Genomic DNA, 16,452 nt, shown 5'->3' with positions numbered 1-16,452 from the left:
CATCCATCCATCTATTTTCCGTCATGCTTATCCCTGTTGGGGTTGCGAGGTTGCCAGTCTATCACAGGGCAACACAGAGACATACAGGACAAACAACCATTCATGCACACACTCACACCTAAGGTAAATTGAGAGAAGCCAGTTAACCGAACAGTCATGTTTTTGGACTGTGGGAGGAAGCCGGAGTACCCGGAGAGAACCTACGTATGCACAGGGAGAACATGCATCAAACCCGGAACATTCTTTCTTCAAGGCGGCTGTGCAAGAGGAAGGGGAAGAGGAACAGATAAATGCACCGAATAGCCTATTCAAAGTCAGAATGGTGTTTACTTTTGCTGCTTAAGACTGGCCAGATTTAAAGAATGGAATTAAAAGCATTTTCTAAGGTGCATGCCGCTAAAAGAACCTAGAAGGGACTGACTCTTTTTGGGCCTTGCATACAGCCCTTTGCACAGGCATATAAGTATTTACTTTTTTAAGTAATGGTCCCAACACTTTTGCCAACACATCAGTATTTCCACTGTTTAGTTGCTACGATTTTTTTAATTTTCTTTCAAATAAGTTAACTGGCCTCAGGTTTAAAACATGTATCTAGTCGGAGAATAAACCACATGCACATTTTATTTGTTTTATTTGTCTGTCTTATTTTTGAAAGTAAATATGTAGGTTTATATTTTTTATAGCCAAACGTAGCCTTTACTTCTTGTTTTAAAGTTGGCCATTGTTCCCAACAGAGCCTATTTGTCTTGTTTTGCCTCTGACTCGGAACATCTACGTTGTTCTGATTTACTACTTGCCTGTGAGTTTGTAATAGTTTTTATATCTTAATGATTGTCTTATGATCCATTCTGCACTTGGGTTTGCCTCAAGCCACGTAATGGAAGTTTATGGCTGTGCACACTTATCTAAGATGGTTATTTACCTTGAGGGTACAGTAGCCTTCCTTAAAATATCAAGAAATATGGCAATATTGTAATGCAGATACTCAATTACTTTGTGCAGGCTTAATACATACCAGAACTCTGTTTCAGGTAATGCACATACATACCTTTATAGAGTAACATATGAAAACAGTGGACAAGTAGCTGATGCAGCTTTTACAGTTTTTGAAAGCAACAAAAACAGTACAGCTGCCAACATTAATTGTATATGTGAAGCCTGCCAGCGATTGTGTTTTTTTATTTAAGGCTAAAGATATTATCTTAGCAGCAATGGTTTGACATTTTGAAAAGTACACTTTGTCATTGTGCAAACTGTCAAGATAAAGAAAAAACAACAAACATTAAAGCCTGCAGCCTTAAAAACCCTAAAAACAGGGAACAGAAGTGTGCCTCCAATGTCAAAAGACTAAAAGAAATAATGATGGAACTACTGAAACCCCTTGAAATCATTTATATTTTCTCACATCACAGCCTCAAACTATTTGTTTTATTCAGATTTATTTAGAAGTTAGTTGGTAATTGTAATATCGAAGGACAGGGGAAAATGATTAACAAATTATTTGAAAACAAACTTAAATGCTGTGGCCAATATTTGAATTTATCTGCTCTGTTTTCCTAACTTAGTTATGACATAACTCAAACCTACCAAGGCATTGGCAGCTATAAACTAAAAAACAACAACTATTATTATTCGGGGAAATATCCAAATGGCCTGTGTTAAAGATGGAGGATCTCCAGAGGTTTGCAGCCCAGCTGGTAGAACAGAATACATGGCCTGTATGACAAGTATTGGTCATATATGCTATAACTCTGTTAAGACGAGACCTACAGTACAGTGAATTAAAAACATGTGCAAACATGGTTCCAGCAAGTGTTGGATCTCCTTTGGCTTAAAGTAGGCATTCTTTGACACCGTCATATATTTAAAAATTAAAAAAAACCTCAAAAACTGCCAAACGAAAGTGCTTCGATTAAATTATTACCTACTATTTGAAGCAGTTTTTCTCAAATTATGTCAGGTGAAGTTGAGGTTTGAAGGACCCAAATGCAGAGATGGAAGCTGAGGTGGTCTCTCACAAGTTTAATAACAAAAAAGTGGCCACTGAAGCAAAAATCCCCCCAAAAAATGACAAAATACAGAAATACCAAAACCCAGGGGACATCAGGGAAAACACATATGAGGAGCAGAGAAACAATGAGAAACCTGCAAAAAGTGACCGAACATAAGGAGTATATGTGGGAGACAGAAACAACGGAAGGACTAATTGGCAGATGAGTAACAGATATGGACTGAATAATCTAGAAGGCAGCTAGGAGGAGACTGACACAAGAGGGCAACAGAGAGAAAACAAGAAATAAATAAGAGCTCAAAAACAATTAAAAATAACTAGAATAAAACAAAATGGAAATGAAATGAATGAAGACTAGGGGAAGACTTAAACAGAACCAAAACCATGAAAATTTAAAGATCAGATATTGATGAACAAAGTTTAGCAAGACTTGATTTTATTGAATGGTTAGCAGGGCTGAAAATAACTGTTTTGTAAACATTTGAAAGCCATGTAAAATTTTTATTTATAATTAAAAAAGAAATCACATAACATCCCAATAAAATTCTAATAAAGTTTGTGGGTGTAATGTAAAAAAATGTGGGGAAAAAAAAAAAAGGAAAACATACGATTTATTTGATTGAAGCTTACTCAATATGAACTGTCCAGGTCTCTTCACCCCATAACAAAATTGAATAATAATATAAAAATATGAGAAAAAAAAGTTCTTTAGAAGATTGTGTCCTCCTCTGTTCCACCATACCAAGGGGTGAGTCTTACAACTTGAGGCTTGGAGTTGCACACAGGTATCCTAGGTTCAAATTCCAAAGAGATGGAATCCAATGAGCTCAGAGAGCCTGGTGGGGACCCTGACCCTTCGTAAGCATAAGTCCGAAGGCAATCAAATGGTGGGACATATGGATCCTGATCAGCTTCTGCTAGCCTGTCCAGGATAAACTGCCTGAAGACCTCGTCCTCAGGCCCAATGAGGTGTGACTCTCTGAGTGACATCCGTATGCTGGCCCTGACTTCCTCCTTGTGGAGCCTCCTGTCTCTTCTCCTCGGATGAGGGCGTAGTGGCACTGTGGGCTGGCAGAAGTCCAGACCAGCTGCCCTATCTCCTCTTTCTTCGTAAAAAAGCACCTTTTGGGAAAAGGACTCGGGCAGCTCCAGCTCCTTTACCTCCGTATCTGTCCCCTCCTGGTTCTTACGCCTGTGCCTTCTCACTACCAGCATTAGAACCAACAGTGCTGTAGACACAAAATAGCAAGAGATCATTACAGTTAAACACCACGGCATAAGCTTAGCAATGAGGGAGAAAAAAGTAGCATATGGTGCCTGATGGAGCGTGTAGGATAATAATAGCAAACAGATTTATTTTCCTGTAACGTGTTTTCTTATGGAAAAACCATGTTCCTTTTTTTTATTTTAGATGAAATAAAACGAATATTTTATTTTATCAGCTCCATTTGGCACAGAATACTCAAAGAGTGTTTATCTTTTTGGCCACTTTTTTAACAGGCTCTTGTTGTGTGAGAAGTGTTAGCATAGCGTGTTTTGTCATTAATCTTTCATGTGATGGGCATAGGGAGGACACAAAGCAACTAAGGTCATAATAAAGCTCTTCACTATGAACACCCATCAGTGTCCCAGGATGGCATTGGTACTGATGTATTGCAACCAATACACTCATTACCCGACATCTTTGCTCTGCAAGCTCCAGCATTGTAATCGTGTGTTAAAGGCACTCGGGTGAGTTAAAAAAGGCAGCTTCAACAATGAAAGTGAAAATTTGTTAATGAAAACCCTGCTGTTTCATATACTTGCCAAATGGTTGTCAGGTGGAAGTACTTTAGCTCACATCTGCTGGAAAAGAGGGACTATATGAAAACATTTCAGAAAAACACCATGTAACTTATTTATTGTAACTGTTCTTTTTATAAAGTCTTATGGATTGTTTACTGATTTGGTTCCCTGATAATATGTAGTTCTGACTTTTTTATTACTTATTTATGTCACCATGTAAAATATTACCTTACTGCTGGCCCAGCAGCTAGATATATATAAATACATCCTCTGACAAAGAACAAGCTGTCATATCTTTGCAAGAAAGGCTTCTGCTTTGTAAAAAATGTCTCAGCCTTAAAGCAAACCAGATGTTCTGTTAATAAAAACAAAACTGAATATGAACTTGTTTTTTTTTTTCTTTTTTTAATGCCTACAACCCAATCATTTTACTTTTTGGAACAGTTAACAGCTTACTTCCACCAGAACTTATTTTAAAGTTGTGTGGGTTTCAGAAGCCTATGTCTAATTCAAATATCATTTTATCTTATTGTGAATAAGTGTAAAAAAAATTGTAAACTAAAGTAACACTGATCACAAGCTGTTTCATAAACCTGCCTACCTACTATTTTAACCAAATTAAGAAAGTTGCAATATAATGTGCAAGTTTAACCTAATATATGGCTGAAGCACATTCTGATTTAATTAAAGCAATCATTCTTCTTTTGCTCAAACCCAACATCAATCATAGTGAGTGTTATTAAACTGAAATGAAGTTCAGCTGTCCTTGTAGGGTTTTCATCAAATTTCCTCATTTGCATTCTTTAGCTAAAGCCATAGCTTGCAGGAAGGGGACACAATATTTAAAGTTTTGCTAACATTTCCATCACCAGACAACTTTTAAAAAATCCACATTAAACTTGACATAGAAAACACAGTAAGTACTTTGAAGGGATAGCAAAGTCTGCCTCACAAAGGCAGACTTTTCTCCATGATTGCTCGAAATAAACTTTGTCAAAACCAGACCACAATGACAGGTAACAGAAGGGAAAATTTAACCCAATATGAGGTGACTTGAACAGTAAATTTTCCTGTTGTTTTGGTAGAAGGTAAAGGCATTGATTACCGTGTCTTACGCCAGGGTTCTGAGAATTTCTTTTTTGACAAGTCAGTGGTTCAATTGTCCCCATTCCGCAAGTCTTTTTTTTCTTGTTTTTTTTTTTTGTAGTAAGTACAAAAAGAAATTGTGTAGTGTAATATGTTTTAGTAATACTGCAATCTCACGAGTTATGCTAATAGTATATATATTCTACTTTTTCCAGTTATCCGGCAACCCAGGTGGAGCTCAAACGTCTCTTTTTTTTTTACTGTTTACATAGTGACACAACTTAAGGTGGGCAGAAGTGATTGTTTATCTAACCTCTGCAGAAAAATGACATGCCATATCATATAGACACAATCGATATATTTGGAAAATGAGTCTTTCTGTCAATAAAATGCTTGTGTCTCTGTTCAAGTTGATCACTATCTGCAAACTGGGCAGTTTAAAACAATTAATTTGCTCCCTAGGTCTACTACATTTACAAAATGTGAAATGGGGTCATAGGTTCATCATCCTTTCCCATTTTTGTTCTTTTTTAATTATTATTATTGTCAATATTTACTTAGAATGGTTCTGTGTGCTTTAAAAGCTGTATCTAATCACTATGCTGCATCTAAAAGAGCAGCATAGCTGTAGAAATGTTTGACAAGTTCTGAATTACAGATAGTCTTCTCTTTTGCACCTCTGTGAAAAGAATAGCACCAAGACTACAGACATAATAAATCATCCCTCAATCTCCTAAAACCTTGTGGGAGGATATGCTGTGGTCTCATAAGACTGAAATTTGAATTTATGAGTCAAAAGTCCAAACTTGTACTTTTTATACAATAATACCATGTATTTAGAAAAAATCTAAATAGAGCTATGGGATTTAGTTTTTCCAGACAAACTGCATTTTTTTCAAGAGAGTTTAAAATATAACAGTTCCTTATACCAGTAAATTTTAATAAAAATATATATTTAGTCGGTTTAAAACCACAACACAAAAAGAAAGTTTATCCTTAAAGCTTTTTAGGGGCACACACACAAAGAAAAATAAAACAATGACTTTACGAAAAGGAGAAAAATGAAAGCTTTAGAATGGTCTAGAACAGTTATTCCAAATTGTATGCGTACCCCTAGTGGTCCGCTAGTGTAATGCAAGAGGTAGGGTACATGAAAATATTTTATTTCTTAGGCAGTAAAATAAAATGGGACCTGTTTTATTTTGTGTGGACCCAATTGACAAATTAAACAAGCTTTTATTAATCAAAAAGTAAGTTTTTCTGATATTTTTGTGTTCACCTTCAGCTTTGACACTCATACAAACCAAGCAGAGAAACAGACCGGATGTAGAAAACACCATGGGATCAGCTGTTTGTCACACTGAGCTATCAGAGCTCATCAAAGCGGCTCAGGTGTTTTGATGAAAACAAAGTAAAACTAATTAAGTCAGTCTGACTATAATGTTTTGTTTCCAATTCATCTATTTTAAATGTGGTTATGGGGGAGTTACTCAGAGGAGCTCCTGTTTTATAAATACAGGTTTATAATATGATTTTATTTTGAATTTATTTCTATTCCTTACTAACTTCCAAGCTATATATATATATATATATATATATATATATATATATATATATATATATATATATATATATATATATATATTAGATGAAATTCCTAAGAAGTGAATGCTCAGATTAAAAGATTCAGTAAAATATTTTTTTCTTTTTTATCAGTTATTGTACGTTACACTTCTTGACATTCATCATTACTTTTGACTGAGAGGGGTACTCATGGTAAGACAAAATGCCCAAAGGGGTACACAAGTCAAAAAAGGTTGGAACACTGCTCTAGAGAATGCACTACAATAACTCTCTTCTATTTGGGAAACCCATGTCCTAATAATCTGACAGATTTGGAGAAATTCTGCAAGGTGGAATGCTAAAAATATTGTGAAGCACGCTGATATCCCCATTCCAAAGACTACAGAGATTTAATCAAAAATTGGTTCATACAGTAAAGTATTTGATTTAAAGATTTTGACAAATATCTGCATTATTATTGCTTTTATAAATTTTCTGTTTTTAAAAATACTATTACTAACTTTTTACACCTAAATGTTTTCAGTGGTAGCTTACATCATACAGTATGATATAAAGAGATGAAATGCACAAACTGTTCTCTGATTTCTTATAGACTAAATCATGTTTCTAAATTTTATGGATTCATGTCCAGTCTGCCAGTCTGTTCCCAAATGTTTAATCAGCTTTCTACATGACAATCGATCACAACACAGTGTTTCTCCATCTGATTCATTATCATCTGTATATCTAAATTTATTTTCATACAGCATGGTTCAGTCAGTGTTTGTCATGCCTTGGAACAGATGCTGGTCATTATGTCAAATTTTGTATGTTTTAAGTTTTGGTTATTTGGCACCTAATTTTGTTTGGCTGACTAGAAAAATATTAGGTGATATGGGGCTGTTTTTTATTGAAATTCAAACAAGATCAATGCATCAAATTCTTCCAACCAGAGTGGACTTCTCAAATGCTCTGATATAGTGCTCATAGTATTATGTGAGTAAGGAGGCTTCATTCAACCAGCATCAAGTCTCTTAGAGAGTCATAATCTGTCATTTTATGAGTCAAATTTAAGAATCAAATTATTTTTTCAAATAAAATGTTTGCAGCTTAATTATTCAAGATTAATATGTGTCAAACACATTTCTGTTATTGCATAGACTACATTAAGGTTTGAGCAAGTCTGCTGTGCATAATATTTCAGCTATTTATCAAATTTAACCAGGATGAAAGCCTCAGGGTTGTTTTACTTAATTCAAAATCCTTTTTTTACATCAAGCGGTCTTATGCTTCCATAAATGCTAGAATCTTCTTAAATACAAAAAAAAATCTGAATATTTTTGTTGTTTAAGATAGAGTAAAGTTCTGCTGTTTTTTTTCTATATTTTAATTGATTGAAACCCCCTGAAAATGTATGATAAACCTTTTTTTTTATTACCATAATCAACATATTTAAAGATTTGGAAAGGGTAAATAAACTACAAATAATTAAAGTACCGATAAAGCTTTCTACACTTCACCGGTTCTTTAATGTACAAAATACAAGTAAGATAAATGATAATGAATCTGTGGACATCTGATTTTTTTTATATATTTGGAAAATCTTAGCAAAGTCAATCTGTTGGAAGTAACAATGCACAAGAATGTTTTTCACTGTCTGCAAACCATACAATACTAAACCTAATAAATATCAATGTTTAAGCAAAATTATTTCTGTAAAGAATCATATGCATGAGACTATTGTAAACTATGATTATAATGAGTCCAGGAAAACCATACATTGACCATCAGTTGCAATAAAAATTACCAGTGAGCCAGTTTCATACTTACCAGAGAGAGTGACCAGGCAGACTGAAATCCCTATCAAGGTTTGCATGCTGACCCCAGAAAGAGCGAATGCCTCCACCCCTCCAGTGGGACAATGGCCAGCTGGCAGGCAGCTGCAAACGCTGATGGTCAAGGTGGTGGTGGTGGAGAGAGCAGGGGTGCCACTGTCGGACACCACCACAGGTAGCAGGTACTGAGTTTGATCTTTACGTGTGAAAGTACTCCTGCGTGACACAATGCCCGCTGTGTTATCTGAAATTAGAGTGAAGGATATACATTTTAGCATGCTTACAGGGGCTGCTCCTTGTTTTGCTTTTTTCAATCATCAATGCAATATGAAGGAAAAATTGTTTATTTTTCAATGCATCTCTTTTATTTCATCATGCTATCAAAGAATAACATTTATAAAGTTAAAAAGGTTTCAAGGGATATAATAGTGTTTTTTTAATGTCTTCTTCTTTATTATTCATTTTCCTGATGCTGTTTGTATTTGGTTCCTCACAAGGCAAACCATCCTTTTATTAAACTACCTTATAGTGTTTTACAAATTTGGAAACCCTTTATGTTTTTATACTAGCATTTCTTTATTTTCACTGCCTTAGCTAATCATAAACTGTTAGGATTAATACTAAATCAGAAGTTTTCCTCTGACTATTAAAGCAAACATTTCAATAAAGAAGCCTAGGTGGAAGTTCAACTTAAGAAACTACAGTAAATTACCTGCCTCATCATCAGGGGCTCATCTGCCTCTGAGGCAAACCAATCAGCTTTGAACCGCACCTCTATGAAGCCCAATCAGCCTCCAGAGTCCAGTTTAAAAGGTCTCCAAATCCACGACTCAGCCTACTACCAAGCCAATGCAAGAAGTGGTTGCGCTACGTCTGATTTTCACTCAGATGACCCCGATTTAACCCACCTCCATCCCCTTCTCCCCCATAGCTTAAGCTCCATTTGGCTTTTCCATAGTGCTCCTTCAATGTCTTCCCCATCAGAGTGTAATTCCTCTGGGATTCTTACTGCATTCCCAGTCACATATCAATTGGTCCGGCATAAGAGCGCCATGTTGAGACTGGTTCTGCCAGAGGTTTCTTTCCAAAGGGGAGTTTTTCCTCTATAGTGTCGCTTCATTTTTGCTCATCATGGACAGGTTCATGCTAATGTTTCTTGCTGAGGTCTGAGCTCAAAAGACTTAAAATAATTGCATCAATAAAATTCTTCTAATTGTCTCTTTCTGTGTGAGTTTTTCATACTGAACACATATTGAGAAGCGGTGAAGTAAAGCTATTTTACTTAAGATTTATGTACTATACTGTATGTAGCAACTGCTGTACCTTTCAGATTTAACAGAGAGCCAATAAAGGGAGGCCAAATGGCAGACATATTATGCCTTTTTTAAATTTTCATCAGAACTCTGGCAGTAGCATTTTGGATCAACTGGATTTCTTATAGTAAACAATTACATTTGTCTACCCTTGAAGTAACACATGCATGGAGTAGTTTTTCTGCACCACATCTGGACAGATATTTCTAATATTGACAATGCTTTCAGGCTAGCAAAAAATCTTGAAGAAGAGGCTCTTTAAAGTTGGTCACTGGACATACTGATGAAAATATGTATCTAAGTAAAAAATAAAAACCCATTCATGTCATAAAAAATTGAGATGCAAACATTGTGGATACAAAAAAAGTTAAGAAATCTGAAGGCTGAAAATGAGATTTTGAATTAAGTTGGAGAAAAAAAGGTTAAGTAAAAATGTCAGTTTTGAGGTGTTCTGTTCATTTCAAGTGACTATTTGCTTGTTGAATGTGGTTCAAAGTGCTTTGATTAATTTTCGTATTGGCGGGGTACCATAGCCTACAGTCTCAAATTAGACATTTATGAGTGTTCTGGATGGAGTTTCACTTCCAAGAAAAATAATTACATAACTATTAATGCCAAAGGCTTCTGCAAAGAATCAAGTCACTCAAGAGGTAGTTTGATCAAATTGATGACATAATCATCCAAACTTACATCAATTTTTTGATTGTCACATAGAAGATGCGACAATAATTTACATTCTATTTATCTATTCTTTTTACATATAATGTAATAAAAAGGCCCTTAGTTTATATTTGCTTTTGTTGCATCTTTCCAAGCTGCACAAAGCTACAGAGCTAAGATTGCAAACAGGGGTTAAAAAAAAACAAAAAAAAAACAGTAATTTGGTTCTGACCAAAGAAGAAAAATGTCCCTCCAGCATTTATGCTCTGTTTCCACACAGCTTAGTAAGTTGTCCATAAAGATGGAGTATGTTACATTCAGTCTAAGAAAATATGTTTTTTTTTTTTTAATAGATGGTTGGAAACTCGGAAAGAAAACATCACAAGCCAATATGCCAATGTTTTTGTGCCATTCTTCACTGGAATATTTACCAAAATACAGATGAAAAAAAAAACTAGGCTACTATCTGAGATAGGCTGTCATAGGGGGCCATGATTTCTTCAAATATTTGTAAGGTGCTAAAAAAGCTGCTTCCAAATAATAAAAAGAACACTGAGAAAAATCATAGTACAGGATCAGCTTAGAAATACGAAGTAAAATGTGCAATAGTGTACAGGTACAAACAGATTAAAGAAAATATTCATTTTTGTCTTTCTAATCAACTGACGAATAATTGCAAAAATAAGCAAATGGAAGAATTTTAAGGAAATATGTATTGAAACATCTATCTGAAATGTTTGGTGGCCGTTGTTTAATTTATCATTTCTTCCATGTATAAAACCCGTGCAAGAAACCATTTGAATAAACTATTCTCAGGTAAAATTATCTTTAGATTTTACTTATTTGCACTGTATTAGAGTCCAACAACCTTTATAAATTGCTTTGGGAAGATTCCCATCTTAAAATCCAAATGTGTTTTAGAGCAGAAATTCTAACTTCTCTTTGTGATTCCAAATATGAATTATTCGGAAAATTAAAACAATTTTTGTCCTGACTAGTATCCAATAAGGAGTATTTTTGACTCTAATATGCAGCAGTTAGAATTAATAAAATTTTAATTACTACTTTGTTGAGCATTAGGCTTCTACATGCAGAATATAGCTATGCTTTTATTTGTCCTTGTTCATAGAACAGGATAGGCCTTGAGAAAAAAAAATAAATAAATAACAAAACTATTGAGAAACCTTGGGTTAACAAAGAAAAAAACACAACCTTGATGACAGAACTTTCCTAAAGAGCAGTGAAACACTTACATGTGTTTTGGAAGTGTTGCTAGTTTGTGCATTCTTATTAATTTAATAGAAGTACAATAAGAGTATCTTAATTATTGCTAGTACAAAATCTATGAAACTCTATTATAATGTATTTTTTTTTCAATCCAACCTTGATTATCTCTTATGGTGAAGTTTGGATTGATGCGCTTCTCAGGTACCATAGAGAAGTAGAAGTGGTGTTCCTGCACTGCCTCGTCTGGATCAACAGCACTGAGACTCTGAATAACCTAAAGAGGTACAAATAAAGAGATGAAAAAAAGCACTTCAATTTATTCCAATTGCTGTTAATTTAATAAGTTTACCTGCTATCAAAAAAATATTACATGAACAGGACATTGTCATAAAAAGAATACTTAGGAAAACAGAAATATGTTTCTCTGTAATAAAACATTACTCCATGTAAGTATACTAACTGACTGAACTCAGGCCCATTTTGATTTCAACATTGCTGCAAAATAAATCACAAACACGAGCACATCATAATATACATACTTCTCCCGCCTGTGTGCCTTCACAGATATATGGCCGGTAATCCCTTGCAAGCCTTGGCACGTTGTCGTTTACGTCCAGCACGGTGATGAACACCACCACGGAGGAGGATAAATGGCTCTGCGCTGCAGTAGTGAAGACAGACATTTACTGAAGTCCGCTGGGTGTATGTATCACAAATGCTTTCTGAAAGCTGTGGCAAAATAACACTTAAGACTGATAAATGTTTTGTGCTAGAACACGGCTGTACTGCAAAATGAGGACTGTGAAACAGAATCAGACAAATAATCAATGCATTTAATTGAATTCATAACGTGGGGAATCGTGGAGGAGCTTGTTCCTGATGCTTTTCTAATCTTTACTTTAGAACCATGCCTCAAGTATAAAATTTTGAATCTATAGTGTCTTGAAAACTTTTAAAACCAGTACACATGTTCCTTTACAACTACAAGCTTCACAAAACTGACCTTTTTGGCCTAAATATCAAACAGTATGTCTGATCAGAAACATACTGCCTGCAGAAAACATTTTTTCATACTGTTGTATGTGGTAGTAGAGCAGTTAGCAGTTGTGATAATGCTTTTCTCCAGCAGGAACAACAATGATGGTAAAAAGGATGCAGAGATGAAGAGACAACATGCAGTGAAGTGCAGTCCTGATAATCCTGAAGATGCGGACAGTGATAAAACTGAAGAGCTGTATATACTTATGAAAGGATGACCTAGTCAAATTCTAGGCAAAAAGTCTACAGCTGCTCTTTATCAATATGAATTAGCTCGGGCTGCTGATCTCTGTTTACTTACATAGGGGGTGAAAAGAAAAATTATATCCAAAAAAACACTACTATTGCCTGTTTAATCTTGCTTAAAAATGAGAAATTTCGTAAAAAAGTTGTACTTAATTATAAAAAAAATTTTTCAAACAAATTATATAAAATTTCTTATTTACCCTACCTGTAAAATAACCACCTCTGAATGACTAAGTAACGGATAGAAGTACTCGAAAATAACTTGGGAAGCAATTTGGTACACCTTTGGTCAACTTGTGTTTCGTACAACTTTTCAAATTTGGACTAATTTACTAAAAGGCACTTTGACCTGTTTTCTGTCTGTTTAGTTTGAGTTTTGCTGCAAACAGTCGCAATTATTTTTAGCATATTATTTTTACATTTCTAATGATTTTTGGAATATAGCTTTGGCTGAGGTTCAGATAAATCTGGCCCCACATGAGTCAGTATGTTTGACTTTAATCTATGATTTATTACAGCTTAAAAAACAACACGTTCAAAGCATTAATTCTTCATATTGTTTATAAATTTTTTAATAATTAAATATAGACAGCTATTTGAACATACACTTTAGCCCCATGTTGTTTTTTCCTTGAGACAAAAACTTAAGTACCACTGTATGTTGTCCTCAACTATGCTTTTCCAACTGCACATGTGTTAAATGAAAGTAACATGTCATATGTTAGCTTATTTAAGAGTAAGAAAAAAAAGAGTCAGATTGCAAAGAAAAACTACTCCTAGCAGCTTTTAAACAGTCTCTTAATGAAGAATCTGTGAAAAAGCCGACACTAAAACTATGATAGTAGTTATCTACCCTATGGCTAACTGAAATAGGAATACAGGCGCATATCAATACGTTTTAATTAAATAATAATGTTCACTTCAGTCAAAGTTTATTTCAGTAATTGAAATCAAAATTATAGACTATACTGATTCAATTTAAAAAGAAGGTAGTATTTCATGCTTTTATTTCAGTTATTCTATAATATGCCTTAAAGCTATGCCTTACAGCTAATGAAAACTTAAATTCAGTTTCTTACAAGGAAAGGCATTAAAATGAGGATTACATTTTTTTTCATTCTATTATACAATGTAAACTATATGGTCTGAATAACCACTGCTGCTTATGAATAAAATGCTGCATCAATACAGCAGAGCACAAAGATGATCAGGCTTTGGTGCTGCTAAGGTGATAAAGGAGCTCAGCCTGAAGTGTCCTTCAGCTTGTCCCGCTGCTCTAGGTCTTCAAATCTTTTTTTTGACACTCTTAGTTGTGGTCAGGAGGCATAGACCTATTTTCCTGGTCAGTCAAGTAAAGTATCAACAATCTTAAAGAATGTATGTAGTAGTCCTTTTTAGCTGTGAGGGCAGTTACCAAATCTATCTATAAACTTCTTTCAGTATAGTCATTAAGCGAATCAAAAAATGTTCTAAAAAACTCCTGCTAGACAACTGCACACACTTTGGCACCTTTTTTTTCTTACCAAATGTTTCCCTTTCACTCGACTTTTTACTAAGAACTTTTGACTTTCAAGTTTGGATATTGGGAGCACTAAGCTACTTTAGCAAATCTTTTGAGGCCTACAGTTTTGTAGAGGGTGTTAAACATTGTTTGCTAAATACATGTAATCTAAAAAAAAAAAAAAAAATCCATGTTATTTAGTTCATAACATTTTGCCAGACAACATATTTTTCTTTGGTCTTGGTTAATGCAGTTGGTAGACCTGATGCCTATCAGCCTGGATTCTTTCTAAGTAGAGTTTGTAAGATTTACCTGTACATGTCTGTGGGATTCTCTTAAGGCACGCCTGCTACCTAGCACAGTCCTAATGACCTGCGGCTTGTTTAGGGTGTATCCTGCCATTGCCCAGTGACTACTGTAGAAAGGCAGCCACTGTGACCCTGCAAGTGCAAGCTAATCTAGACATAGATGGATAGTCTTATAAATTATATTATAAAATTAGAATATTAAGTTCTAATTATATTTTATTTCTCTGTAACATAAATACCTTTTAACCAGAATTGGCTCTTTAATTAGACTTGACATTACGTTGTTACTTGGTGCTATATAAATAAAGTGACTTTTTTTTGTTCTCTGAATAACTCTCTACCTGTAAACTTTATTCAACAAAACAGAATAAACATAAATCAGACTTGGATATTAACTCAGAAATAAATCTTTGAAAAAGAAATTGTGACATTTTCAAGTAAATTATTCATTATTCCCCAATAAGTATAACCCTGTTATAGCTCTTATATTTTACCTGTATACACAATTGTAGGAAAAAGAGAAAGGCATGCAACAAAAGGGTGTGTTATAAAAAAGCATAATGCTATAGCACATACACTGCTCAAAAAATAAAGGGAGCACTCAAATAACATATTCCAGATCTGAATGAATGAAATATTCTCTTTGAATACTTTGTTCTGTACAAAGTTGAATGTGCTGACAACAAAATCACACAAAAATCATCTATGAAAAATGTATTAAACAATAGATGCCTGGATTTGGAGTCAAACAAAAAATGTAAGTGGAAAAAACATACTCCAGGCTTATCAAACTTTGATTTAATGTCCTTAAAACAGGTCAAAAGAGGCTCATCATTTTGTGTGGCCTCCATGTGCCTGTATGACCTCCCTAGAACTCCTGGGCATGCTCCTGATGAGGTGGTGGATGGTCTCCTGAAGGATCTCCTCCCCCTGGACTAAAGCATCTGCAAACTCTTGGGCAGTCTGTGGCAAAACGTGACATTGGTGGATTGATCAAGACATTTTGTTGCAGATGTGCTCAGTCAGATTCAGGTCTGGGGATGCCAGTCAATAGCCTCAATGCCTTCTTCTTGCTGACACGTTCCAGCCACATAAGGTATAGCATTGTCCTGCAGTAGGAGGAACCCAGGGCCAACCAGAGCAGAATATGGTCTCACAAGGGGTCTGAGGATCTCATGTTGTTACCTGATTGGTAACATGCTACCTCTGACAAGCACTTGGATGTGCGGCCCTGCAAATAAATGCTACTTTACACCATTACTGACGCACTGCCAAACTAGTCATACTGAAGGGTGTTGCAGGTAGCAGATTGCTCTTTACGGTGTCTCCAGATTCTGTCACATCTGTAACATGTGTTCAGTGTGAACCTGCTTTCATCTGTGAAGAGCACAGGGTGCCAGTGGTCAATTTGCCATCATACCTGGTGTTCTCTGGCAAATGCCAAGCAACCTGCATAGTGTTGGGCTGTGAGCACAACCATCATCTGTGGACATCGGGCTCCACATACCATCCTCATGGAATCAGTTTCTATCTGTTTGTGCAGACACATGCTCATTTCTGCCCCGCTGGAGGCAATTTTGCAGGGTTCTGGAAGTTTCCCTCCTGTTCGTACCCGCACAAAGGCGGAGATAGCGGTCCGGCTGTATGGTTCTTGACCTCCTACGACCTCCACGTATCTTGGTGTACTGGCCAGTCTCCTGGTAGCGCCTCCAGCCTTTGGACACTACGCTGACAGACACAGCAAACTTTTTTGCTATAGCTCGCATTGATGTTCCATCCTGGATGAGCTGCACTACGTGACCACTAGTGCCGTTTGTAGAGTCTGTCTCATTCTACCAGTGTAAAAGCACCACCAACATTCAAAAGTGACCAAAACATC

The 16,452-nt window shown here is 35.5% G+C and overlaps 1 protein-coding gene across 3 annotated transcripts in view; it reads right to left on the bottom strand.

The window, feature by feature from the left end:
• Positions 1-2,092: 2,092 nt before the first annotated feature.
• LOC107085440 (cadherin-7-like) overlaps positions 2,093-16,452 on the bottom strand; it is a 40,406-nt gene continuing 26,046 nt past the window's right edge. The window contains exons 9-13 of one of the 3 annotated variants that reach the window (XM_015375752.1): positions 12,020-12,141; positions 11,637-11,754; positions 8,276-8,524; positions 3,818-3,853; positions 3,140-3,240 (exon numbers count right to left, since the gene is read on the bottom strand). In XM_015375752.1, the coding sequence (XP_015231238.1) occupies positions 3,843-3,853; positions 8,276-8,524; positions 11,637-11,754; positions 12,020-12,141 (500 nt within the window). In that variant the 3' untranslated portion in view covers positions 3,140-3,240; positions 3,818-3,842. Of the gene's footprint in view, positions 3,241-3,817; positions 3,857-8,275; positions 8,525-11,636; positions 11,755-12,019; positions 12,142-16,452 lie in introns of all 3 variants that reach the window. The other 2 variants (XM_015375750.1, XM_015375749.1) reach the window with 2 other exon arrangements.

This window comes from Cyprinodon variegatus, unplaced genomic scaffold (assembly GCF_000732505.1).
Source record: "Cyprinodon variegatus isolate N-32 unplaced genomic scaffold, C_variegatus-1.0 Scaffold125, whole genome shotgun sequence".
Taxonomy (NCBI): Eukaryota; Metazoa; Chordata; class Actinopteri; order Cyprinodontiformes; family Cyprinodontidae; genus Cyprinodon; species Cyprinodon variegatus.
Note: the sequence above shows the minus strand (reverse complement) of the source record. Positions and strands in the feature narration are given on the sequence as shown.